The sequence below is a fragment of the Bufo gargarizans genome, chromosome 1, assembly GCF_014858855.1.
Source record: "Bufo gargarizans isolate SCDJY-AF-19 chromosome 1, ASM1485885v1, whole genome shotgun sequence".
Taxonomy (NCBI): domain Eukaryota; kingdom Metazoa; phylum Chordata; class Amphibia; order Anura; family Bufonidae; genus Bufo; species Bufo gargarizans.
In genome coordinates, this window is record NC_058080.1 from 38,684,705 (window position 1) to 38,712,071 (window position 27,367).

Below are 27,367 nucleotides of genomic sequence, written 5' to 3' on the forward strand. Positions count from 1 at the left end.
AAAGGGGGGCCCTCTGGACCCCCCTGGTTTAGGGGCCCGGTCGCAACTGCGACCGCTGCAACCCCTATAGTTACGTCAGTGGTAGGGAGCCTTCAACAGCTGTAATGCCAGGGGAGCACCAACAATGAGGCGAAGTGAGGCAGTTGCCTCAGGCAGCACCAGGTAGGGACAAGAGGGGGCAGCGGAAGGGGGATTATCTGTTTCCGCAGTATAGTATTTGGAAGCAGTGGGCACAGTATGTGGCGCTGTATTACTGTGTATGTTTTGTAGCTCTGTATGTAATGTTTTCCAAGTATGTCTTTAACAGTAGGGCTGGAGGGAAGGGGCTAGGTTAGGAAATTGGCATTGGGGAATTTGGGCGCCATATCAGTTTTTGCCTCAGGCAGCAGAAAGGCTAGGTGCACCCCTGTGTAAGGCAGATCCTTTTATTGTCCATGCATGGTCCATCAATATTTGATCAGTGGGGGTCCGAGGAATAGCATCAATGGCAGCTACGAGGTGGATAGCCTTGGGGTTTACCAACATGCCACTTTGCTATGGTTCAGGGACAAGTCAGTGAACGGAGCTTTTTGAAGGAAAGCCCATCTACACCTCTGAAGACCCATCATCTGCTCCTCGAACAAGCAGGCTTAGCGTTGTTTGGACTATTTTCTATGGATCCATACGCCACACACCAGCCGATAGGTGGAGGCCTCGGCACCCGAGCCTCACCCATCAAAACTTCTGACCTGTGACTATGTTTTCTGGCACCCCACCATATTAGAGGATCTTCGTTGTTTAAATGGTACAGGAGGTGGATACAACCCCCATCATGATATGGGATATGAAAAACACAAGATCTTATGGTCTAAATGTAAAAAAACTAAAACACCAAAGAAAATAAAAGATGTAAATTGATGGCAGGAAAGGAACCAGATCAGGCGATTTTACCCCATTCTGCACCAGACCCTGACAATGCAGGAAATAAGACCCCTGACAATGAGATGTGTGGCGGGCCCCCGGGCTACTCCGGGTCTTTAAACCTTATATTCCATGTAATACTGACATCAGGGGTCATTTCCAGCCCTTCCCTTATTAAAGCCACATGTCTGCTCTGCTCACATAATTTTACCGCGGACCCCAGCGTGACCATTACCACCTGTGCCCATACTGAAGTCATGACTCATATGCGGAATTTGGGGAGGGGGCTCTACATTCATTTGTCTTAGGCCACATGCACACAACCGTGTCCGCAAACCACGGATCCTCAAAATACGGATTTTATTTGGACATGGGTGTTACCAGTTGTGTGTGTGTCCCTGCACAGTCTGACGCTGGCATCACTGAATGGATAATCTCAGACTGTGCAGGGGCACACACACAACTGGTAACAGCCATCTGGACCTTAGATGCAAACTGCTGGCAATTCATTCATAGGTTCTTGTAGGAATAACAGAGTAATGGCACAGATAGATAGATAGATAGATAGATAGATAGATAGATAGATAGGAGATAGATAGACAGATAGATAGATAGATAGGAGATAGATAGATAGATAGGAGATAGATAGATAGATAGATAGATAATAGATAGATAATAGATAGATAGGAGATAGATAGATAGATAGATAGATAGATAGATAGATAGATAGATAGATAGATAGATAATAGATAGATAGATAGATAGATAGATAGGAGATAGATAGATAGATAGATAGATAGATAGATAGATAGGGAGATAGATAGGAGATAGATAGATGATAGATAGATAGATAGATAATAGATAGATAGATAGATAGATAGATAGATAGATAGATAATAGATAGATAGATAGATAGATAGATAGATAGATAGGAGATAGATAGATAATAGATATGAGATAGATAGATACGAGATAGATAGATAGATAGATAGAGATAGATAGATATGAGATAGATAGATAGATAATAGATGATAGATTACAGTGAGGTCACACAGATTACAGGGCTCTGCACTTACTACTCTGATTACTGTCATTCTTCTTTATACTTATATCTTTTTCAAGTCTTTTTAGACCATTTTACAGAAAATCAGTTTTTTTCAAATCAATATAAAAGAAACCAAAAATGTAGATTTCCCAAGTTAGAGAAATCCCGCGGAGACGTCCTTTGTGTGGAGGAGAGATATGAGCTGTCAGAAGCCATCGGACGCGGGGCCCTCACCGCCTGGCCCCTGCCGCACACATAACAGGGGATGGCAGATGGATTGAGATGCAGCAAATGAGCCTTTAATTGACAATCAATTGTGATTAGAAGCCATAGAACATCTTTCTATCTGCGGGGTCCACACCGAGAGCTGAGGCCACATCTACTGTCACCCGGGATGATAACTGCATGGGGCCCCCGATCACAGGACCAAGGGAATGTACCTGTGAGCTAGAGCCGGCATTACAGGGTTAATAGCTGAGAAATGAGGAGGATTACAAACTCCTCTCTGCAGGTCTGCAGTCTGGTACATGGTATATGTGTGAGGGGTACCAGGTGTGCTGAGACTAAAGATCTATCTGTTATCTGTTTATATTGTGTATCTACCTATCTTTACTCTCCCCAATGTCATATATACCTGTAACATAGCAATCTATTTATCTAATAGACAGACAGACCAACAGACAGCTGGATAGGAATAATAGATAGATAGATAGATAGATAGATAGATAGATAGATAGATAGATAGATAGATAGATAGATAATAGATAGATAATAGATAACATATAATAGATAGATAGATAGATAATAGATAGGATAGATAGATAGATAGATAGATAAATAAATAGATAATAGATAACATATAATAGATAATAGATAGATAATAGATAGATAAATAAATAGATAATAGATAGATAATAGATAGATAGATAGATAGATAGATATGAGATAGATAGATAGATAGATATGAGATAGATAGATAGATAGATAGATAGATAGATAGATAGATAGGAGATAGATAGATAGATAGATAATAGATAGATAATAGATAGATAGATAATAGATAGATAATAGATAGATAGATAGATAGATAGATAGATAGATAGATAATAGATAGATAATAGATAGATAGATAATAGATAGATAATAGATAGATAGATAATAGATAGATAGATAGATAGATAGATAGATAGATAGATAGATAGATAGGAGATAGATAATAGATAGATAGATAATAGATAGATAATAGATAGATAATAGATAGATAATATCATAATAGATAGATAATAGATAGACTGATAGATAGATAGATAGATAGATAGATAATAGATAGATAATAGATAGATAATATCATAATAGATAGATAATAGATAGACTGATAGATAGATAGATAGATAGATAGATAGATAGATAGATAATAGATAGATAATAGATAGACTGATAGATAGATAGATAGATAGATAGATAGATAGATAGATAGATAGATAGATAATAGATAGATAATAGACCACTAACAAAGGAAAGGACATCACAAGGGACCGGTCATTCCTCTTCTGCTCCCGATGAGTGATGTATAATGTGCAGATGATAACGCACGGCTTGGACGCATGGTGTGGAGGGGGGCAATGATTGCAATCAGCCGGTGCAGCTGCAGGACCGGAGCGGAGAGGTCCCCAGAGGGGGTCTTCGTGTCCCACCTTAAACTGCTTGTCTCATTGTTTTAGCCCATTATCCCTAGAACTTTTAATTTCTGCTTTCTACAGGATCATTGCCTCTGATAATTACACAGAGCCGTCCTGGTGTCAGGGGAGCTTCTCCAGGACACAGATATAGCAGAGCTGTGTGTGTCATCAGCCTGATACTGAGTAATGCACAATGCCTACATAATACAGAGATAAGATAGCAGCAGCAGGAGCTGGCCGACAGTCCATGGAGTGCCCCATGACACAGTCAGCCCTGCAGTGCCCACCAGCTGAGCTCTGCCACATCTGTGCCCATGCACACGATACTCCTCAATGACACGTTACCTTCATGTTTTCATATATTTGTTGTGGAAAAACAAATACAGAATATTTGTGTGTGAATGTGCACCGTGTAGCAGAGATGAGTGAGTGTGCTGTCTGTACAATGTACTTGTAATGAATGTTATATGTGTGTATGCGATCAGGGACCTCTCCTACTGACTCTCCAAACTGCCCATCGGGTTTCTTTCTATATGTTTGGATATTTATTCTTTCTTTCATCCTTTCCTTTTATTTTTCTGTCTTTCTTTTCTATTCTTTCATCTATTGATAATCTCCCATCTATTTCTCATATATATCCAATATCTATCTATCTCATATCTATCTATCTTATATATCTTGTTTATATTGTGTATCCCTCTATCTACATATCTCTACTTTACCTATTTCATATATAACTGTAACATATCTATTATATATCTATCTATTATCTATCTATTTATATATTTATCTATCTATTATATATCTTTGTATCTATCTGTCTATCTATCTATAGATTATCTCCCATCTATTTCTCATATATTTCATCTATTTTTCAAGATCTGTATGTGATTGATATACAGATCAACAGACAGATAGAAATAAAGATAGATACAGGTTAGAGAGATATTTGAAACAGGTAAGATAGATAGATATGACATAGATAAGTCTATTTATAGATAGATTTTCATATTTTAGATAGACAGATGATAGATAATAGATAGATAATAGATGGATGGATAGATAGATAGATAATAGATAGATAGATAGATAGATAGATAGATATAAGATAGATAATAGATAGATAGATAATTAGATACATCAGTGATAGATAAATAGATTTGTAGATGTTTCATACACATTGCTCTTTTATGGCTCTAGGTCCCTGTGGGCTCCTCCGGGGTCTCCTGGATGACTAGCACACCCTGGTTCCTCTCTTCTACATTGGGATGTCTTCAGTCATATTTTACCTTGTGGCTTTCTGTAGAAGTAACTATTATAACCCATTAGTCCGGGATGCTGCTCGGCCTATCTGATCTGCTGCTCTCCTTGTGTAGAGAAGTTCCTGCTATTATTGATCCTGGCAATTATTTAAGAAGAAGTCCCATCACCTCCCACTTCTCCAAATAAGGCTATTTAGATGCTGCCCAGATGAATGGAGGATGGAGCTGCTGAGCCAGCCATAGGGTATCACTCAGCATCACACCTCACACTCCACCATCTGCTCCTGAGGAGGACACACTGCAGCCTCTCACTGCTCCAAGTCCATTTCTGGGAACGGTCTTCAATGGCTCCTTTAAAAAAAACTGAGATTTTGAGAAGAAGCACCATAGCTCCATAACCTGATCATTGATAGTGATCCATCTGCTGGAGGAAAAAAGGTGGAGGAGGATCACTAAACTCAGGGAAGGAGTCCATAAAAGAGAGACCTGCCACAGAGATAAGGAGACCTCGACGCAGAGTTTCCAAGACTTGAAGGTCCAAAGTCTGAGAGAAGTCTATCAGTGTTGTCAGAACCCCACAAGGTTGAGAGTTCCACAAAAAGGTCTTCAAAGGAATCATTCGAAGCACAGCCGCTAGTTTCACAAGGTGAAAGATAGCTAACGCCTGAAACTTGGAACTTACTAAGCTCATTGACCCAAAAGGCTAAAAAGACAACAGAAGAGTCCTTAGAAGGTGCCACAAGGTGTGGAGGAACCTGACCAAATATCGGGTTCAACAGAGTTAAGAGTTTCACAAGATCAAAGGGGCCTCCAGTGTCCTAAACAGGTCCAGGAATCCCAGAACTAGGTGTTGAGGAATCCAATGCTGAGAAGTCCAGTAATCCACTAACCCTGCAAGGCTCAAGTGACCCCCATACTGCCTCACATCCTGAACCCGCTATCAGATATCCGGTGCTATGATTTGCTTGTGGTTCTCCAAGATTTAAGCTGGAGGACTAAAAGTTTGCAAGGCAAGGAGCAACAGCTTACCTCAAGAGACCTGCGACCGAGCAATGAATGTTAGTAGAGATAAAGCTCAGGTAGATATCTCAATGCCCCAAGCACAGGCAGCAGTGGTAGTAGAAGCAGTCTCCTGCACCCTGCACACTGGGGAGATCATGGACAGCCACGGAGAGCAGAGACTGACAGCAAACGACCACCCAGTATATGGCTGCCCCAGGGACAGGCAAGGGGACAGTCAGAGTGGCAATACTCCAGGACAAGAGGGCTTGGTGCCAGCTCCACCAGTGGTTCACAGAACCACCTCTTTTTCGGTCCTGGATATCCTGGACCCTAATAAATTTAACAGCAAGCAGAGGCACTGCACACTGGTGTACAGCAAGCCCAGTGACTATATCATGAGGGCAGAGGACAAGCCAGAGGAGGCTGCCATAGATAAACCAAACCAGAAACCTTTCTTAGAAGACTTCGACAACTGCAAGAAGTCCCCAGAGGTTCTAAGTAAGTAACTTTATCTATCTCATATCTATCTATCTATCTTATTGGATGTATCCATGGTCTATAAATTCAATATATTTCTATATATTTCATATTTTCTTTCTCTCTGGTCTATCAAACATCTATCTGTCTATTTTATATCTTTCTATCTATCTTACATATTTCTGTATGGTCTATCCATTTCCTATTTCTCTCTGTATGTTCTATTTATCTATCTATCTACCTATCTATTTATCTACCTGTGTTATCTCTCTGTCTATATTTTATATTTGTCTATATATTTCATATTTTCTTTCTCTCTGGTCTATCCAATATCTATCTATCTATCTATCTATCTATCTATCTATCTATCTATCTATCTATCTATCTATCTATCTATATCCATCTTTCTATCTCTGTCCATGGTACTTTCATTTGGTTATCACCCTGGGTAGAACCACATGTCCCAGCATGGCTTCCTGATGCGGGTTCCGACCTGTTGTTGCTCATACATCACTGCCAGAGATGATGGGAGTGATTTGTAATCCTCTGGCTCTCAGCCCCGGTTCTATATAATGTATGACAGACAGAAATAGGGATTAGTGTTTCTTTCTGTCATTTTATGACACTTACACTTGCCTGGCACATACAGTCCAAGTTCTACATAGAGATGACATGCTGAGAGTTGTAGTACCACAGTATGTAGGGGGGTTTTATGATTCATATCCCGCACAGAGTCTTGGCCCAGGCGACATGTTGCGATTTGTAGTAGTACAATCTGTAAAAAGCCGCAGGTCAGGAGGGGGTCCGGCTTTTTAGCAGGGGCTCTGGATATGGTTTGGGGGGAGTGAGAGGGGATTACATTTTCTTGGGGGGGGGGGAGGGTTAGGAAAAATCAGAATAATTGCGACAAAATGTCGCTTAGCTGTAAGAAAACAATTAAATTCCTTCGATTTAATCGTTGGGAGATTGTGTTGAGCAGCATGAGTGGGGGGGATAATGGGGGCCCCTGGTGCCAGCAGAGCTCGCCCGATCGATATCCTATTATCGAATGCTGCCTATCTCTTACCAGCAGCCACCACTCCCCCCAACATCTAAATTATAGGCTCACAATCAGGATAATGACTCGATTACAATCCATTACACTTATTATCGCCCACCATTCTCTGGGAAATCTTCCCTTCATCCATCGGGGCAAAATCCTATGTATCCTTGTACATTCTGCAAATATCTACTAATTGTTTACATTTTATATTTATTTTTAGAAAATATTTACAGAAATATTATATTCGTTTATTTTTTCGTTGTACAAAAAAAATAGAAAGTAATTATAATGAATAAATCTATAAAATAAAATAAAATAGAAATTCGTCCTTCCATATTGTAGTAGGAATATGAATTATGATATAAAGCTGCAGACACCAGGTCAGAAGATGATCAGCGGTCACAGGGGCGTCAGCTGTGGGGGTTATCATCTATAGCATCCTAGGCATTTTATTTTTCACTTTTAATTTTCTCCGAGACGGACACACTCCTAAAATACAGCAGAGTGTGAAAGGAAATTCTGATGTGAAGGACAAAAGCTCATTTTCAGAGACAGTTACTTTTGTTTTATTTTTCACTAATTAATTTCATATTTTTTTAGCGCATTCAGCAGAATTACACCTGGAAAATCATGGGATGGGGGAGAGCAACTTTTGTGATAGGCATCCTTCCAAAAATGATTATTTTGGGCGATTTTCCGAGGAAATAGAATTAAAGAAATATATATATAATTACTATAAATACTGCTGATAGTATTACTTGATTACTTTTTAATTTTATTACATCATTTTATTAGTCACCAGTTCTGTACTTTAACTTTTTTTTTTTTACTACAAATGCAACACATAAAAACCTACATTTATTTTGTCACATGAATACAATGTAATTAAACCATAAAACCAATATCTATCTATCTATCTATCTATCTATCCATCTCATTATCTATCTCATATCTATCTATGCTATACATGATTACATATTCAAGTCAATCTATGTATCTACCCCATATCTATCTATTATCTATTATCTGTCTATCTATCTATCTATCTATCTATCTATCTATCTATCTATCTATCTATCTATCTGTCTATCTATTATCTATTATCTATCTATCTATCTATCTGTCTATCTATTATCTATTATCTATCTATCTATCTATCTATCTTTTATAACTTTTCCTTCTGATACCTATCTACACACATTTCTAGTGTCTGTCCATGTACGTGCAGTGGCTCCCCGGCTGGTTGGCAGCAGTGTGTGGTGGAGCAGAGCTGGCTGCAGGCAGTACACGTGTTCTCGGTGCTGTGCAGTCATGCAGGACTAGTGATTGCCTCCTGGCTGCACAGTAACACCATGTAATGTATATGGAGTTATATGGACTGAGGAGACCTGCACAATCCATGGACCAGAGGCAGAAATGTGGCCCCTAACTGTATACATGGCGCTGGTATCTGGTTCCCAGTAGAGGGAATGTAAAATTATAGATAGATAGATAGATATAAGATAGATAATAGATAGATTAGATAAGAGATAGATGCTGCAGATAGATATCATTCCCCTTAGGTTACTATATATATATACACATACACACACACACACACATACACACACACAGTGCTATAGATAAAGCTCCTCTTCATCTTCTAGGTCCATACATTTAGTAGACATTAGAGATGATTTGTCAGGTCTCTGATCCTGTGCAGCAGATAGTGATCTGAGCCATCAGTCAGTGTAGGAGAGCTCCTGCTGTCAGTGCACTATACAAGTGCACTGTGTGTATGGACCTGGCCACTGGAGGTGTGCAGAACTCTGCCCAGGTGGACATTGTATAAACCCTCCCTGTATATAGATGCCCATGGCAGCAGGACTGTATTTCACTATGTGCACTTTCTTGGAATTGAATTTTGGTGTAATATATATATATATATATATATATATATATATATATTTCTTGCATCAATAAATATTATTTCAGTATAGGATTATCTGCCCCCAAAATACTCTAAATCTCTATTGCATGTCCTGGGCATTGATGACCCCATGATATTGACTATGCCTCTATGGCCTGTGATGCTGCTGTATGAGGACTCTGATGTCACCTCCAGTTGATCCTCCTCAATAGCTCTATCTCATGGTCTATGGATGATTGGATGACAAGACAACCAGCAGGCAACATGTTCTCTAATCAAACTTTTGTCTTTGCAGAGGATGGAGAGCTGTACCAACAGGCTGGAGAAGATTGTCCAAACCAAGACTACAGCCCCAGTCCTGGCAGTGAGCTGGAGGAAGAGGAGGATGAGGAAGATGAAGAGATTTGCAGTGAGGAAAGCAGCACCTCCACTCTTGGGACAGTGGACAGGGAGTCTGGTGGTGGTGGTGGGTCCTCCCAGGCTGAGGACGGCCTAGAAAGTCATGGTAACACCACTAGCTCACAGCAAGGCAATGCCAAGAACCAGACCCAACAGAACCAAGGGCAGAACCAGCATGGCAAACCCAAGAGGAAGAGAACAGGCTCCGACTCCAAGTCTGGCAAACCCAGGAGAGCTCGAACAGCTTTTACCTATGAGCAGCTGGTGGCTCTGGAGAACAAGTTCAAGTCTACCAGATACCTCTCAGTTTGTGAAAGACTCAACCTGGCGTTATCGCTAAGTCTGACTGAGACTCAAGTCAAGATCTGGTTCCAAAATAGACGCACAAAGTGGAAGAAGCAGAATCCTGGAGCAGACACAAGTGCCCCTACTGGAGGCTCCAATCATGGGGGAGGGGGAAATGGAGGTATGGGGGGGCTCAGCCCTCTAAGTCATTCCCCGCCTATGGGTAACCCACTAGGCATGCATCATGGACACCCAGGTTATCCAAGCCATGCACCTGGTGGCCTGATGTGCACAGCTCAGTTACCCTTCCTCACAGGCCCTGCTGCAGTTCTCTCACCCTTTGTCCTGGGGTCCCAGACTTATGGAGCCCCAGCATTTTATGCCCCTCACTTATGAAGGTGCATTCACTGACTGTACAGACTTCAGCTAAGCACAAGTCTTCCTGGACTGAGCAATGGACCCTGAATTCAGTAACACATACCCCAGGAGGACAACTGCATTCAAACATGGGGGACCCAAGAGCTGGCAATCTAAAAAAAATAATCCTAGCAGCACTTGTGTCATATGCATTTACCTCCCTTTCCTGCAGCACATTGACTTATGCTATGTACTAGAAGCACAGCACCTTTGTATCTGACCAGAAGCCCACCTATCTACTGATCTCACATGGGGAGCACTTTAAAAGGACTGTCCACACTTCTATGTATAGAGCAACATTTAAAGGGGAGCTCACTGATCAAAAGAATGGCATATTGAAATGTCCCTGTAAATTGTAAAAATACATTTTAAAAAGTTGTATTATTATTTTTTTTGTCACCAAATTAGTCAAAGTCACTAACTTTCCTCGTGGAGGCCATATTCTGTTCATAGAAATAGCTGGGAAGCCACATCCAATGCCCAATACTTCCCAGTAGGAAATCACTGCAGATTGTTTTCAATATGAACTGGTGTGTAAATAATGTTTCTTTATTTTTGTTTTTTTACATGGGTAGGGGGGCTTGATTTCATAAAAAAAATTAAATTAAATAAAAAAAAAATAATAAAAAAAATGACATTTATATTCTGTGCCAATTTTCCTCTCAGGGTAAATAGGAGTTTAGGAAGTCTGGAATAATCTGCATTGTTGAAATATACAATGGACCTTCTGTTCGTGATATCACGATATACAGTATATATAGAGAATTTATGCATTAAAAAATTAAATAAAAAAATGGAAAAAAAATCCCTTTCTAGAATTTCTGTATGGATTAGTCTTCTGCAGATTTTCTGGTTTCAGATGTAAATATTAATTCAGTCTAACTGCTGTTATTTTATTGTAATTTTACATTTGCTTTCTTTGAGTAAATATTTGTTGATGATATTAATTTTTTTTATATTTAATTGTATGACTATAAGGCGTTACTATATAGAGAATATTTCAAGCACTTTGCTGAGACCTTTAAACATTGAACAATAAACTGTAATATAAAGAGATCTATTTCTTGGTGTTTCTTTTTATTATTATTATTATTATTATTATAATAAATCATTTAGTTTACTTTAATTCCTTTTCTTTTTCTTTTTATTATTATTATTCTTTCAATTACAATCTCTTTGCTGTTTTTATTTTAATTACTTTTCTGATAACTATCATTTTTATTATTACTAATATTATTATTATTGCAATTATTATATTATTTGTATATTTATATTAATATTTGGGGGTTTTAATTACTTTATTATTATTATTATTGTTATCATAATCATTATTATAAATATAGTTTTTTATTACTTTTCTTATTCTTATTCTTATTATTACAATATCATAGCTGTTTTTATTTTTATTACTATCTGATAACTATCATTTTTATTATTACTATTATTATTATTATTATTTTTATTATCATTACAATTACCGTATCAGTTTTATAATTATACTAATATTCATTTTTATTTATTTATTATCATTCTTATTATTGTTGTTATTAATATTATTATCATTATAAATATTTTCGCTTTTTTCATTACTTTTCTTCTTCTGATTATTTTTATATTATATAATTTTCATGTCTTATGATATATTATTATACATATTCAGATTATAATTATAATCAGATGATGTATTATTAAAAATAATCATTTTTAGTTAATAATTACTATTGTTATAATTGTATCCTATTTTGATGATTATAATAATAATAATACAATTTAGAACACACAAATATAAAAAAGTTACAAAAATGTAAACAACTTAACATAAGTACATAGAGTATTTAAATAGCATTAATATTAATATATAGCATAATATTGTCTTGTTATCGCAGTATTTTTTTTAATAAAGTGGAGAATTATTCTGACAGCACATTTGTTTCTAGACGTGTCATATATGAAATAACGACATAGATATTAAGACCATAATTATTTTTCCAATATAGTTCTAAAAAAAAATTGGAAATCATAAATAAAAATCAGACTTTTTAAAATTCCCCGTGCAGAACGGGTGCAAAACCAGGGGCCGGCGGTGTCTGAAAGGTGTCAGAGAACTGCAGAGCCCGATCTAATCGGCGGAACAGCAGGGGCACAGGCTGCATCGGTTAGCGATCTGATACTTCATATTCTCCAGGTATTTTGCTCACAGTTTCAAGAATTGGACAGAAACATCGGTTGCAATTTTGGGAGATCGTTACTTTGTATCTGTCAGATCAGTCGGCTGTCACCGGCAGTGATGTGGTTACTAGTATTACTAGTCTACATGTACAGAGCACATACAGAGATGTGGTTACTAGTACTACTAGCCTACCTGTACAGAGCACTCATTGGCTTACTAGTATTACTACTCTACATGTACAGAACATACTAGCAGAGTTGTGGTTACTAGTATTACTACTCTACATGTACAGTTCACACAAGCAGATATGGCTGTTACTACTAGGTCTACATGAGCAGTTCATACTCCTTGTATTACTAGTCCGGATGTAAAATGATCACACCAGCAGGGATATGGTTACTTGTGGTATTACTAGTGTAGATAGGCAATGTCCTAATCTGCAGGTATATGGTTACTTTTAGTAATACTAGATAGCCAATGTCCTCACCAGCATGAATATGGTTTCCTCTAGTATTACTAGTCATGAGGAACAATGTCCTCACCAGCAGGGATATGGTTACTAGAAGTATTACTAATGAAGAAAGGCAATGTCCTCACCTGCAAGGATATCTTTACTTTTAGTATTACTAGTCTTCAGAAGCAATGTCCTCACCAGCAGACATATGGTTACTAGAAGTATTACTAGTCTAGCTGAGTTCACCCTATCAGATATATGGTTACTTTTAGTATTACTAGTCTTCAGAAGCAATGTCCTCACCAGCAGACATATGGTTACTTCTACTATTACTAGTTAAGAGGAGCAATGTTCACACCAGCAGAGATATGGTTACTAGAAGTATTACTAGTCTAGCTGAGTTCACCCCATCAGATATACGGTTACTTCTAGTAATACTATTCTAGATAGGCAATATTCTACCCAGCAGAGATACGGTTACCTCTAGTATTACTGGTCTTGAGGAGCAATGTCCTCACCAGCAGACATATGGTTACTAGAAGTATTAATAGTCTAGCTGAGTTCACCCCATCAGATATATGATTACTTCTAGTATTACTAGTCTTGCAATGTCTTCACCAACAGACATATAGTTACTTCTACTATTACTAGCTGTGAAGAGCAATATTTAAACCAGCAGGGATATGGTTACTAGAAGTATTACTAGTCTAGCTGAGTTCACCCCAACAGATATATGGTTACTTCTAGTATTGCTATTCTAGATGGGCAATATTCTACCCAGCAGAGTTCTAGGTACCTCTAGTATTACTTGAGGAGCAATGTCCTCACCAGCAGAGTTCTAGGTACCTCTAGTATTACTTGAGGAGCAATGTCCTCACCAGCAGAGTTCTAGGTACCTCTAGTATTACTGGTCTTGAGGAGCAATGTCCTCACCAGCAGAGTTCTAGGTACCTCTAGTATTACTTGAGGAGCAATGTCCTCACCAGCAGAGTTCTAGGTACCTCTAGTATTACTGGTCTTGAGGAGCAATGTCCTCACCAGCAGAGTTCTAGGTACCTCTAGTATTACTTGAGGACTGGAGCAATGTCCTCACCAGCAGGGCTCTGGTCAGGATCCACACTGATTTCCACCAGAGGTCCTGCAGATATTGGGTCATGCCAGGGACTTGGGCAGGGCACATCTTGATGCTGGTGATGTTGCAGGTCTATAATAATGCCAGCATTGTGCCCAGCAGAGCACCAGGGTGACCCTGCACCCCCTGTAGTAGTGCAATGCAGCGCAGTGATCAGCATCTCAGGGGTTAACCGTGGGATGCTACTTAGCGCCCCCAGCCTGGCAGCAGTTTACCCTGCACTCCAGCATCCGGGTGACAGTATTAAATGATATCTCTCTAATCCCATTAGCTCCTTCCTCTTGTTGGCTTCCTTGAGTGAGCATTTTTGACAACCTTTGCTGCGGATGCTGACACTTGAAGCGTGAGCAAGTTATAATTTCTGACAGGGAAATTACATCTTTCCAGAGACATTGATGTCTTGCAATGTAAATGGCAGCAGAGATCTGGGGAGGATAGAGCAGAAAATGCAGCAGAGAGCAGAGTGCTATTCGGGCAGTGGCCGGCAGGTGGCGCCATAGAGACTCCAGTATAAGGACAGTCACTGGTTATTATAGGGCAGCGAAATCCCAGCAAATAAAGTGGATTTATGTGTCCTGAGTGTTGTCCAGGTCTCTGGTCACCCATACCACCCTTTTTTTGGTTTTCTGTTCCTGTTATTTTATTTTTATTTTGCTTTTTTTGCATAACACTTTTGCATTTTTTTATTTTTCCTGTAAGATCTTCTGTACAACTCTTTTACAAGGCCAAATCTATTCTGTCCTATTCTTTAGTTTTGGCAGACTACCGATGTTTGGCTTGTGGGTCAGATCCCAGGACATGCAACCTTTACATCAGATTGGTATATGTGTAAATTTATTGATGGTTTATAAAAAAAAAAATGCATTTCGGATGCTTTTTTGCCCATATAGTGCGTTTCAGCACCTGATGTTTTGAATGCATAGCCTTTTTTAGACTAACGTATGCCCCCCCATTGATGTCACTTTCTCTGGAGAACTGTAAAAAAAAAGCATTAAAATAAAAGTCATGTAAAAATTGCATAAAAAAAAAAGAAAAGGAGGTCTGTGGGAGAAAATGCCAGACCTACCAGATGTAGAGCAAGCTGTAATGTAAAACAAAAAATGCCACTGACCTAAAAAAACACATGCTTTAAAGGTAAAACTAAGTTCACCCCTACAAAAATTGCCTGTTTATCCCGCATTTAAAATTTCCTATTGACTTCCATGCAAATTCTCTAGCTGTTAGTTTTTTCCTAAAAAGAGGTAAACTGCAAAACCCTCCATTAAATAAATAAATAAAAATAATAAATAAAAAGCAACAACTTATGTGTGACCCTTAAAAAAGGGCTTTCCAGTACTTAGATATTGCTTACCAATCCTCAGGATCAATATCAGACTGTCGGATGTCTGACACCCAGCCCCCCGCCCCCCCACACTATACAGTGGGCTCCATGTAGTCTTCGGCAGCGGTTCTGCACCGCACTGCTGCATCAGGCTCCATGCCCTTTATAGTATAGGGGGCCTGCGGGTGATTGGCGGGGTGCCGGGGGTCTGAAGCCCATTGATCTGATATTGATGACCCATCCTGAGGATATGTAGATCCCTTAAAGCAAAAATATTCTCTAAACTGTTTACAGCTCCTCTGTGAACCCCCCTGCTTCTATTTTACATAATACAGGCCGACCCTCTGGTTTTGCTGGGAACCACTGTCAGTGTAGTGGTGCAGACTGGGGGAAAGCAGTATCTGACGGGTAGGATTTAGTTCTGTATGATACTGCATCTATCTATCTATCTATCTATCTATCTATCTATCTATCTATTATCTATCTATCTATCTATCTATCTATCTATCTATCTATCTATCTCCTATCTATCTCTCTATCTATCTCCTATCTATCTATCTATCTATCTATCTATTATCTATCTATCTCATATCTATCTATCTATCTATTATCTATCTCATATCTATCTATCTATCTATCTATCTATCTATCTATTATCTATCTATTATCTATCTATCTATCTTCTATCTATCTATCTATCTATCTATTATCTATCTATCTATCTATCTATCTATTATCTATCTATCTATCTATCTATCTATCTATCTCATATCTATCTATCTATCTATCTATCTATCTATCTATCTATCTATCTCCTATCTATCTCCTATCTATCTATCTCATATCTATCTATCTATCTATTATCTATCTATTATCTATCTATCTTCTATCTATCTATCTATCTATCTATCTCCTATCTATCTATCTGTATCTATCTATCTCCTATCTATTATCTATCTATTATCTATCTATCTATCTATCTATCTCCTATCTATCTATCTATCTATCTATCTCATATCTATCTATCTATCTATCTATCTATCTATCTATCTCCTATCTATCTCCTATCTATCTATCTATCTATCTATCTATCCTGTAGTATAGGAAGCTCATACTGCATGGGAACATCACATTTCAGCACCAAGGACAGCGCTGGGTTAAGCTACTTTCACACGTTTTTGCTGGATCCGTCATGAATCACCAAAAACGCTTACGCTAGGGCTACTTTCACACTAGTGTTTTTCTTTTCCGGCATAGAGTTCCGTCCTAGGGGCTCAATACCGGAAAAGAGCTGACCAGTTTTATCCTAATGCATTCTGAATGGAGATAAATCCGTTCAGGATGCATCAGGATGTCTTCGGTTCAGTCCCTTTTACGTTTTGCATGCGCAGACCTTTAAAAATGCAAAAAAAATAATAATTAATTCCGGATCCGTTTTTCCGGATGACACCAGAGAGACGGATCGGCTATTTCAATGCATTTGTCAGACGGATCCGGATCCGTCTGACAAATGCCATCAGTTTGCGACCGGATTGCCGGATCCTCTGCCACAAGTGTGAAAGTACCTTTACTGATAATACAACCATCTGCATCCGTTATGAACGGATCTGGTTGTATTATCTTTAACATTGCCAAGATGGATCTGTCATGAACTCTATTGAAAGTCAACGGGGGACGAATCCGTTTTCTATTGTGTCATATTGTGTCAGAGAAAACGGATCCGTCCCCATTGACTTGCATTGTGGGTCTTGCTCCGCATCCCAGGACGGAAAGCAAACTGTCCGGAATGAGAACGGAACGGAATGCCTTTTGGAGAATTCCGTTCTGTTCAGTTACATTTTGTCCCCATTGACAATGAATGGGGACAAAACGGAAGCGTTTTTTTTTTTTTTTTTCCCGGTATTGAGACCCTATGACAGATCTCAATACCGGAAAATTTTAGCCATGTATTTTAGGAAGCACTACTCCCATCATACTGTTTTGCCTGTGGGCAGCATACATGCAGTTTACACTTCTATAGACATAAACTGTAATTAAAGGGGTTTTGCATTTATTATGCAGAGAAAGTTTCCATGGTTACGACCACCCTGCAGCCCAGCAGCAGTGGTCGTGCTTGCACACAATAGAAAAAAAGCACCAGCCAATGTGCACTCCCACGATCCCCGCCACCAGAGAGGCTGGCACTTTTTCCTATAGTGTGCAAGCACGACCACCACTGATGGATTGCAGGGTGGTCGTAACCCTGGAAACGAGCAGTGTATAATGTGATGGAAAAATGAATCCAGCCAGCAAAGGAGGCAATATGGAAAATCACAATACATTAGTATTGTGTTAACTTTCTCTACATGATAAATGCCACTTGCTGAAGTGAGAGAACCCCTTTAAGACCGCCGCTGCAAGCAAGTGTGCAAGCACGGCCACCTCTGCGGGGCTGCAGGGTGGTCGTAACCATGGAAACTCTCTCTGCATAATAAATGCTATTTGCTGAATTGGCAAAACCCCTTTAAGTCAACATGGTGGCAGCTAGAGACACTACACTAATGATCTCCAGTCTCCAACCATTGGAAAACCATAACTCCCAACAAGCCCCAGTAGCCGTATGCTGGGAATGGTAGTTTTGCAACAGCCGGAGGGAGAGCCATCGGATGGCGATCAGCACATTACGCTGGTGAAAAGTATGTGACCTCCTTTCTTCCAGTCAGTGTCCATGTTTACCAGGTGTGTAAAGTGATGCGGTTTGTACCGCCATAGGACACCTGTGCAGCTCCCTACCCTGCTGTAACGACACTTCAGCTGTGAAGCAGCCAGCTGTGTCAGCCCTTAGGACGAGATCAGCCTGCACCCCCGGGGTTTTCTCTCCTAGGCCCTATTCACACACGGCAGCATGGTGTCCATATTCAGGAGAAAACGTATAAAAGACAAGTGGAACTCCACATTTTTGGATCCAATCCTGGTTTTGTCTGACAATAAATGATGCAAAAACTGCAGTGTGTGAACAAGCCCCAAGGAACACAGGGTGCTAAGACTTCTGCAACCACTTGTTCCTTGCTGCAATGCATCTAAGAAAAAACCCAAATGAAGCAACTTTGCAAACTGTCTCCATTACACATGCAGGGGGTCATTTACTTAGTGTTTGGAGTAAAAAAAAAAGTCATTTTGTGACTTAAAAAAAACCCTAACTTTTGCACCTCCTCATAAATTAGGCATTTCCTTCAGCAGTGCAGGGGTTATCAGACACCAGCATAAACGTTGGTCTTTGATAAATGACCCCCATCCTACTGGTTGGTGTATGCAGCTACTATGTCTCAGTGTAGGTCATCTATATCTGATTAGTGGGGGTCCCAATCCCGGCATCCCCTTCGATCAGCTGTTTGGGGAGGCCATGGAGCTCTGGTGAATGACTTCACACTCATCGGTCACATGACCTAGGTGCAGCTCAACCCTATTCACATGGATGGGCCTGGGCTGCAGTACCAAGCACAGCCACTACACAAAGGATGGCACTGTATTTGGTATGCAGAGAGGAGGCCGCAACGCTCACCGGAGCTCCGGGAGTCGGAACCCCACCAATCAGATATTGACGACCTATACTAAGGATAGGCCATCAATATAATACTCCGGGAAACCCCTTTAAGGTGTTCCCTATGTTAATGGAGTTATCCCATGAAAAGTATTTATCACATATCCACAGGATAGGCTATAAATAGATGACAAGGGTGTGACCGCTGGGACCCCTAGAGATGTCCAAGAACAAGGGATCCCAAATCCTTCTTTGAATGGAACGGTAGTACATATGTTGGGCCACCACTCCATTGACTTCTATGAGGCTGGCAGTGAATGGAGCAATGGACCGACGTGGTGCACTACCGCTCCATTGACTTCTATGAGGCTGGCGGTGTAAGGAGCAATGGATCGATGTGGTGCACTACCGCTCCATTGACTTCTATGAGGCTGGCGGTGAATGGAGCAATGGACCGACATGGTGCACTACCACTCCATTGACTTCAATGAGGCTGGCTGTGAATGGAGCAATGGACCGACATGGTGCACTACCGCTCCATTGACTTCTATGAGGCTGGCTGTGAATGGAGCAATGGACCGACGTGGTGCACTACCGCTCCATTGACTTCTATGAGGCTGGCGGTGAATGGAGCAATGGATCGATGTGGTGCACTACCGCTCCATTGACTTCTATGAGGCTGGCGGTGAATGGAGCAATGGACCGACATGGTGCACTACCGCTTCATTGACTTCTATGAGGCTGGCGGTGAATGGAGCAATGGATCGATGTGGTGCACTACCGCTTCATTGACTTCTATGAGGCTGGCAGTGAATGGAGCAATGGATCGATGTGGTGCACTACCGCTCCATTGACTTCTATGAGGCTGGCGGTGAATGGAGCAATGGACCGACATGGTGCACTACCGCTTCATTGACTTCTATGAGGCTGGCAGTGAATGGAGCAATGGACCGACGTGGTGCACTACCGCTCCTATGACTTCTATGAGGCTGGTGGTGTATGGAGCAATGGACCGACGTGGTGCACTACCATTCAGAGAGGGGACTCTGAGGGCCCCTTGTTGGTGGGATTACTAATTGTCCCAGTGGTCAGAATCCCCCATGATCCGATATTGGATAGGTGACAACTTTTGTAGGATAACCCCTTCAATGGACAAAACTTCTTGTCTGTGACTGATCCCTAGATAGGTTCCCAGGGAAGCGAGGGCTGGGGGCCCCGAAGGTCAGTGCTTAGAGAGGGATGTGTGGGTCACATATAAACAAAAGGCCTCATTTATATAACCTCTCGGTTGCCCATAGCATCCTATCAGAGCTCAGCTTTTATGTTCCCAGAGCAGTTTAAGAAATGAAAGCTGAGCTCTGATTGGTTGCTATGGGCAACACAGACAGTTTTGACAAATGAAGCCCAATGTTCCTCCGGGAGTCAAAATGTCTCAGCCATGCTCCATATGCAAGGAAATGTCTCACACTGTGCAAGGCATACAACCCTCAATATAACAAAACAATAACAAATACAGGTGCACTCTGCAGTCTCACTAAACCCTCAAACTGATTTTAAAATTGAGAGAATAGTCAACATGTCCTACAGTGGAGGACATGTCTGAGCCCGAGCACCGCGCCAAGGTTTCTCAAGTAGCCCGAGACCTAACGCTCTCCTACCTGAGCCGTATGGGCGATACCAGGAGCCAGTGGGCAAATTACAGGAGCGTGAGGCCGACTCACAAACAGCTCACCAGTTACCTCCAGCATGTAACCATGCTTGCAATGGGAGGAGGGAGGAGTCTGCGAGTCCCACTCAAGACTGACTGATATGGCCCAGGCCTCGCAGGTGCACCTAAATGTGGCCTGTGGATGGAAAACAGGCACATTTAAATTGGAGTTTATACACCTCCAGGAATCTATATATACAAACTAAGACAGGGTGGCATTAGCAGGAGGTGCTCCCCTATATATATATGCACAACTGCATGTGGGTTTGAGCACCTCCTGCTAATACCACGCCATTCTTTTCAGTTTGTATATAGAGATTCCTGGAGGTGTATAAACTCCAATTTAAATGTGCCTGTTTTCCATCCACAGGCCACATTTAGGTGCACCTGTGAGGCCTGGGCCATATCAGTCAGTCTTGAGTGGGACTCGCAGACTCCTCCCTCCTCCCATTGCAAGCATGGTTACATGCTGGAGGTAACTGGTGAGCTGTTTGTGAGTCGGCCTCACGCTCCTGTAATTTGCCCACTGGCTCCTGGTATCGCCCATACGGCTCAGGTAGGAGAGTGTTAGGTCTCGGGCTACTTGAGAAACCTTGATGTGGTGCCCGGGCTTAGACATGTTCTACACCGTAGGACATGTTGACTAATCTCTCAATTTTAAAATCAGTTTGAGGGTTTAGTGAGACCGCAGAGTGCACCTGTATTTGTTATTGTTTTGTTATATTGTTATATTGATTGACATACGCACTTGTTACCTTGTGTGAGATGTCTATTGTGGTACTTGTGGTTCGCCGCGGGCATCCTCCACCGTATGCATTTTGCTGGGGATCGCCATTAGCAACGGGCCACAAGTGCAGGATTTGCTCCCCTGTATATATGCACGACTGCATGTGGGTTTGAGCATACAACCCTCAGCATGATACTAATGTCTCCCATTTTTGCGTACTTGAATATGGATTTTTGGTGCAGAAAACTGCCAAATATGACCTAAGAGCTGCATATTCCCACCAACTTCCAGCTTTCCCCAGAAGCTGACATATTATGAGGTGGATTGTCAAGGCCCTCGCACTGCAGATGTGATGTGATATTATAGTAAAAATGAGCAATTTCTTAGAAATGTCAGTAATGTAAATGTTCTTTCTTGGTAAGCTTGTTTAGAAAGCTGACAGAAAATGCAGAGTTGCAGTGTAAAGCATGAGGGTGACAGAGCAGCAATCTGAACCTCTGATGAGACAAGAGGCAGATTACAGACAGTCCCATACAATCCCTTTAAATGGGTTGTCCCATACCTTTTTACGCCGGTCACTAAGGGGCCTTAGGTTGGGCCGCCGCTTTTTCACGGCGGCCCAGTCTAAGCGCTGCACGAGTCCCCAGTGCAGCTGGGAGCGGGGGCTCGGCTCTCACATGAGAGCTGCTCTCCTGCTCTAACAGCCCAGACCGGCAGAAGTGCCGATCCGGGCTGTTTAATGCTTTATATGCTTCCTCTGTCTACCATCGGCACCCCACAAATGCGATCGCGGGGTGCCGATGTGTCTATAGACTTGCTGACTGGGGTCTGGTATAGGCCCCAAGCCAGCCTTGAGTATTTTCCAGCAGGCTACGCCTCTCTGGTCAATGTCAGTATAGCACTGACATAAAAATACAATGTACTATACTGATAGTGCATTGTATTTTAAAAGCAATCAAAATATTGTCTGTTATAGTCCTCTTGTGGGACTATCAAGTGGTAAAAATAAAAGTAAAAAAACCAAAACACATTTATTCGATTAAACAATCCAGTAAAAAAAATACGCTTTTTTTCCATTGAAAATACGCTTTCAATGAAAAAAATAGCAAAAAACAATCTCCTCCATATGTTTGGTATCACCGCATCCATAATGACCCACACTACATAAATATCATGTAAATTATCCCCGACGGTGAACGCCGTAAAAAACAGAAGACAGAATTTGCGCATTTATTCTGAGCTGCCACCGAAAAAACGTAATAACAAGCAATCAGAAAGCATAATTTACTCCAAAATGATACCAATGAAAACTACAAGCAAAAATCAAGCCCTCACACAAAAATATAAAAGTTATGGGTCTTGGGATGCGGTGATGCAAAAAGATTTTCTTCCTTTTAAAAAAAAGGGGTTATATTGCACAAAAGTAGTAAAACATAAAAAAAAAACTTTATGTATTTGGTATCACTGTAATTATACCGAAAAATAAACGCCGTAAAAATTTATAACGTAAAAACTCAGTGGCAGTATTGCTGTTTTTGCCATCTCCCTCCCAGAAAGAGTTAATAAAAATGAATCAGAAAGTTATGTGCACCCCAAAATGGCGCCATTAAAAACGACAACAAGCCCTCATACAGGGACATATAAAAAAGCTATAGCTCTTGGAAGATGACGATGAAAAAAAAAGGAAGAAATACGCTTGGTCAGTAAGGACCAAAACAGGCTGATCGCAGACAGCGAGCGGGCGCCATCGTTAAAGACCTGCCCTGTGCTGCACATGTACGGCGCTGGGCGGGAAGGGGTTAAGGTAACTTATCCCCTAGCCACAGAATAGGGGATAAGTGACGACCTCTGGGGCCTCCCCCATCATGCACAAGAATGTGGTCTCGTACTCCCCATTCGAATGCATGCATGTCCGCCATGTCCGCCATGTCCGCCACTCCAATCAACTCTACGGGACTTTCGGAGATAGTCAAGTACAAGTACACTCGCCCATAGAGCTGCATGGTGCGGTAGTGTGCATATATGACCGCCACTCCATTCAAACGGGGACCCGCAGGCCCCCATTCTTGTGACCAGAGGGTGGCCCAGTGGTCGGACCCATGCTGAACAGACATATCCCCTATCCGGTGGACTGGGGGTAGTGCTGTTTTTGGAAGAAAGCAGCCATGTTTTTCTACTCCAAGAACAACCCCTTCGAAGCCGCAGTCCTTGTGTGAACCCGGCCTAGACGGGAAACCGATCTCCCATCCGCACATTTAGCAGCCGGGATGTTTGCGGAGGAACTGCCTGCCCAGATGACAAATACAAATTGATTTTGTCATCGACATAAATATTTTACAGTCTACTGATAGAAGCAAAAACTCTCTAATGGCCGGATGGATAAATGAAAGCAATGGTCTATGGCGGCCAAACATTACCTTCTAATTATGTAAATTAAGGATTTAGGAGGGAAAAACGGAATGAAGCAATTGGGAAAATCCTGGCGCTTAATGTCCCTCATCTAATTAGTACATTTTTTAGGATGATCATTTCTAATGAATTTATTTTCATAAATTATACAGCCGGCAGAATACACATTTATTTTCAGATTCTTTTTTTTTTGTTTCTTGCATGTTTGCTTTAAACTACTTTTTAATAATTTTTTTTTTTGGAGAGGAACAGACAAACCACAGCCTAAAGTCATTTTACATCTCGTGTGATGCAGCCTGCATTGGGTCATCAAGGCCTATTGCAGCGAGCCCCGGAGAAACCGGTGCAGAGGATGGGAGTGGTAGTGGCCCTGATGAAGTGTTGTGTCACGGTGTACTCCCTGGGGATCGGTGCAGTGTAAATATAGTACTGAAGAATGAGGCCGGAGTTAAACGTAGAACAGTCTCTTTTGCTAAGTGCAAGTAGAACTTCAGGTACATTCAATAGCAGCTGATTTCAAGTGCAAGCTCCTGGCACCAGTAAGGAACACATGTTGTGTTACTTCAAGATACTGTTCATTTACAGCAAAAGCATTTTACTGCAAAAACTGCATTACTATATCCGTGTAATTGAACACGTTTTAGTGCAAAAACTGCATTTGTATTACTTCAATAAGTTTGTTCAGTTACAGCAAAAGCATTTCTAGCGACGTGCCAGGCCATAGGGGCAACACATGAGTTATGGTGGGCCGATGGGAGTAGTAGTTCATTTACTCACGGTTAGCAGATGCCTCCCGGGGCCGGCAGTGCAGTGGAGGGGAAGACAGCACTAAATCCTCCGGGGCACTCTCTATTGCAGGGAACACCAGTCAGATGGAAGTTGAGGTGCCCTTGATGGTATAGGTGTTTAAGGTGCTTTGGTGGATGGGCCCCTGTGTTTGTGACGCCAGCACCATAAGGTGCAAATGTTGAGGGTAGTAGAAAGGATGAGGAGTCAGTTGTAATAAAACACAGTCGAACATTTACTGAATCAATGGTCTCAGGACAGTTGTTACAGTTCATTTATATATCAAAGGTAATAATCCAGATGTTACTTAAGATGGAATTTCTTAATGCAGGTTTGGCAATTATCAGTTGAGCGGTTCTCTAAATACTTTGGCTTTAACAGGCAGAATGACAATTATTTCTTAAATAGTTTTGAACTAAGTCCACTTTCTAGCACTCAGGTACTGAATATAATGGTTTCCTTACTTTTATATTGAGAAAACCAAAATGGGCGTTCTCCCTCGTGGCAGGCAAACTCTCTGCTACATTATTTGATGCAGGATGCTCTCCTGAAATATTCAGGTCCACTATGTCCCATAAGGCGTTTAGTGGAAAAAGGACAATTCTGCGCACTAATTATCCAGTTGTGTCCAGGTACCTTTAAAGGGTTATTCCCATCATGCTGTTTCATACTTACCTGCTCCGGGCACGCTGTCCACTTCCTGAACGCGCACATCGCCGCGCATACGCCCTGGTGACTTTTTCCTGGCAAGCATACTATACTGGCCAGGAAGAAATCACCATAGCGCATGCGCAGCGTCAGCGTGCGCTTTCGGGACTGCGCGTGGCCGGCTGGGAAAAAATAATAAGTCGTCTGCGCAAGCGCGGCCACCGCGATTCCGGAGAAGAGCGGTGGCCATAACCAGGGGAGACGGAAGACAACAGTCAGGTAAGTATATGTTAATTTACTTCTAAGGGGTGGGAATTAGTTAATTAAATATATTTAGAAAAATGATCACTGTTAAATCATTAACAGATTTAACAGTGATCATTAAGATGGGAATACCCCTTTAAGGTCCTCCTGGTCACTGGTGCTGGTGAAGTCCCTTGGCTAGACTCAGCTCTAATCTTCACTAGACTTGCTTTATATTCGTACTTAGACTTACTGTGCTGGACTGCAGTAAGCTCTTGGTTTGTCCTCTCCAGGCTTGATCAGTGCCAAGAGGAAAGAAAGGCTACATTGTGGAACTTGCCTGTTCTCCCCCTCCATTAACTTCCTTCTCCTCTCTTACTCCAGCTAACTACTTCCTCTACAACTCTCTAGTCAGCAAACCCCAAGCTATATATCAACTATGTGGAGCTAGCACCACCTAGGGGGGAAGAAATGTAATGACAATGGCAGCCTGATATTAGGAAAATACAATACATTAAATATGACAGTTAGCAGCAAAGGTTTAAAGTGCCCACATACAGCACATAGAGGGACACTGCACATTCAAATACAAAAACTGCATTGCTATACCCGTGTGATTGAACGCGTTTTACTGCAAAAACTGTGCAGCATCTTGCTCCCGGAGTCGCGTATACAGCAGGGTGCAGAAGTGTCATTGATAACAGTATGTGTGGCCAGGAAACAACTCTACGGGCCCAGCAACCCGATGGTGTGCAAGCTTAATTCCCATTGGCTAAGTTGCTGGCGGTGCAGTCGTACCGCTTAGTAGAGTCTGCTGCCTTTAGGGGACTGATGGTGTTCGCTCAGCCATGCTGGAAGATACCTAGCTGCTTTTATTTTTCCAAAACATCCATTCCTGCATTGTATATTGTATTGTCATGTGGTGGAGAACGTGGGCCGCTCCTTGCAATTGTCGCTATGTGACAAGGTGGACACCTGGGACAGATGTCACGGGAAGGAACAGTACATGTCTTTCACCGCACACTGGGCCAATTTTTTTTTTGTTTTGTGGCAGCAGCGAAGAAGCACTTGTAACACCCCAGAGTGGTGTTACCACTCCTGCACCCGGCTACTGTCTCTAATGGGCTAACACCAATGACATTTATGTATTTCTGTCCAGGTCCTCTATTCTGTGCATTCCTAATCTCGTTATGCAACTGTTCTGTTCATGTAATATGCCTGGTTTACCAGCAGGTGGCAGTGCAAATGGCAGAGCTAAAGTTAGAGAGAATGGAACTTACCATTCCATTCTCACCCCTTTGGACAGAGGTGGGCGAGTCCTGGATCCTGCTGGAAGGGTGGGGGCAGAAGTTTCCAGTTAGTTGGAATCTAGTTCTAGACAGGAGAGGAGTGTAAGCAGGGGCACGCTTAGGCGTGCCTACGCCAGCCAGAGCACCCTAAGCTCTGCTGACCATGGAAGCAGATGTCTGGAAGCCATAGTGGCCAGAGGAATAGTCCTTCGGCCACCATAAGAGAAATCAGCAAGACGAAGAGTTCTTCAGCTGAATATAAGTTTTACTTAGTGTCAGGAGGGGAATAGCAGTCGATGGCACCCCATCCAAGGACACCAGAACAGACCTAAAGTACAGTAACCAGACTTAAGCAGAATTTAGTGCAGCTTAAAGAAGTAAAGCAAAGTATTAAGCAAGCCTGTCAGTACAGCAGAGAGAGAAAGCAAGCAGAGTTATTAAGAAAGCCTGCCAGCTTATGCTAAAGCCTGCTGGGACCAAGATAAAGCTTGACGATGGTTTTTAATGAACGTTTATTCAAGTAAAGCTGCTGTTCAACTACAT

At 41.4% G+C, this 27,367-nt stretch overlaps 1 protein-coding gene across 1 annotated transcript; it reads left to right on the forward strand.

The window, feature by feature from the left end:
- The first annotated feature begins 5,938 nt into the window (after nucleotides 1-5,938).
- Nucleotides 5,939-10,396, forward strand: NKX1-1 (NK1 homeobox 1). The gene is made up of 2 exons (XM_044277456.1): nucleotides 5,939-6,386; nucleotides 9,612-10,396. The coding sequence occupies exons 1-2, from the start codon at nucleotides 5,939-5,941 to the stop codon at nucleotides 10,394-10,396; spliced, it is 1,233 nt and encodes a 410-aa protein (XP_044133391.1).
- Nucleotides 10,397-27,367: the final 16,971 nt, after the last annotated feature.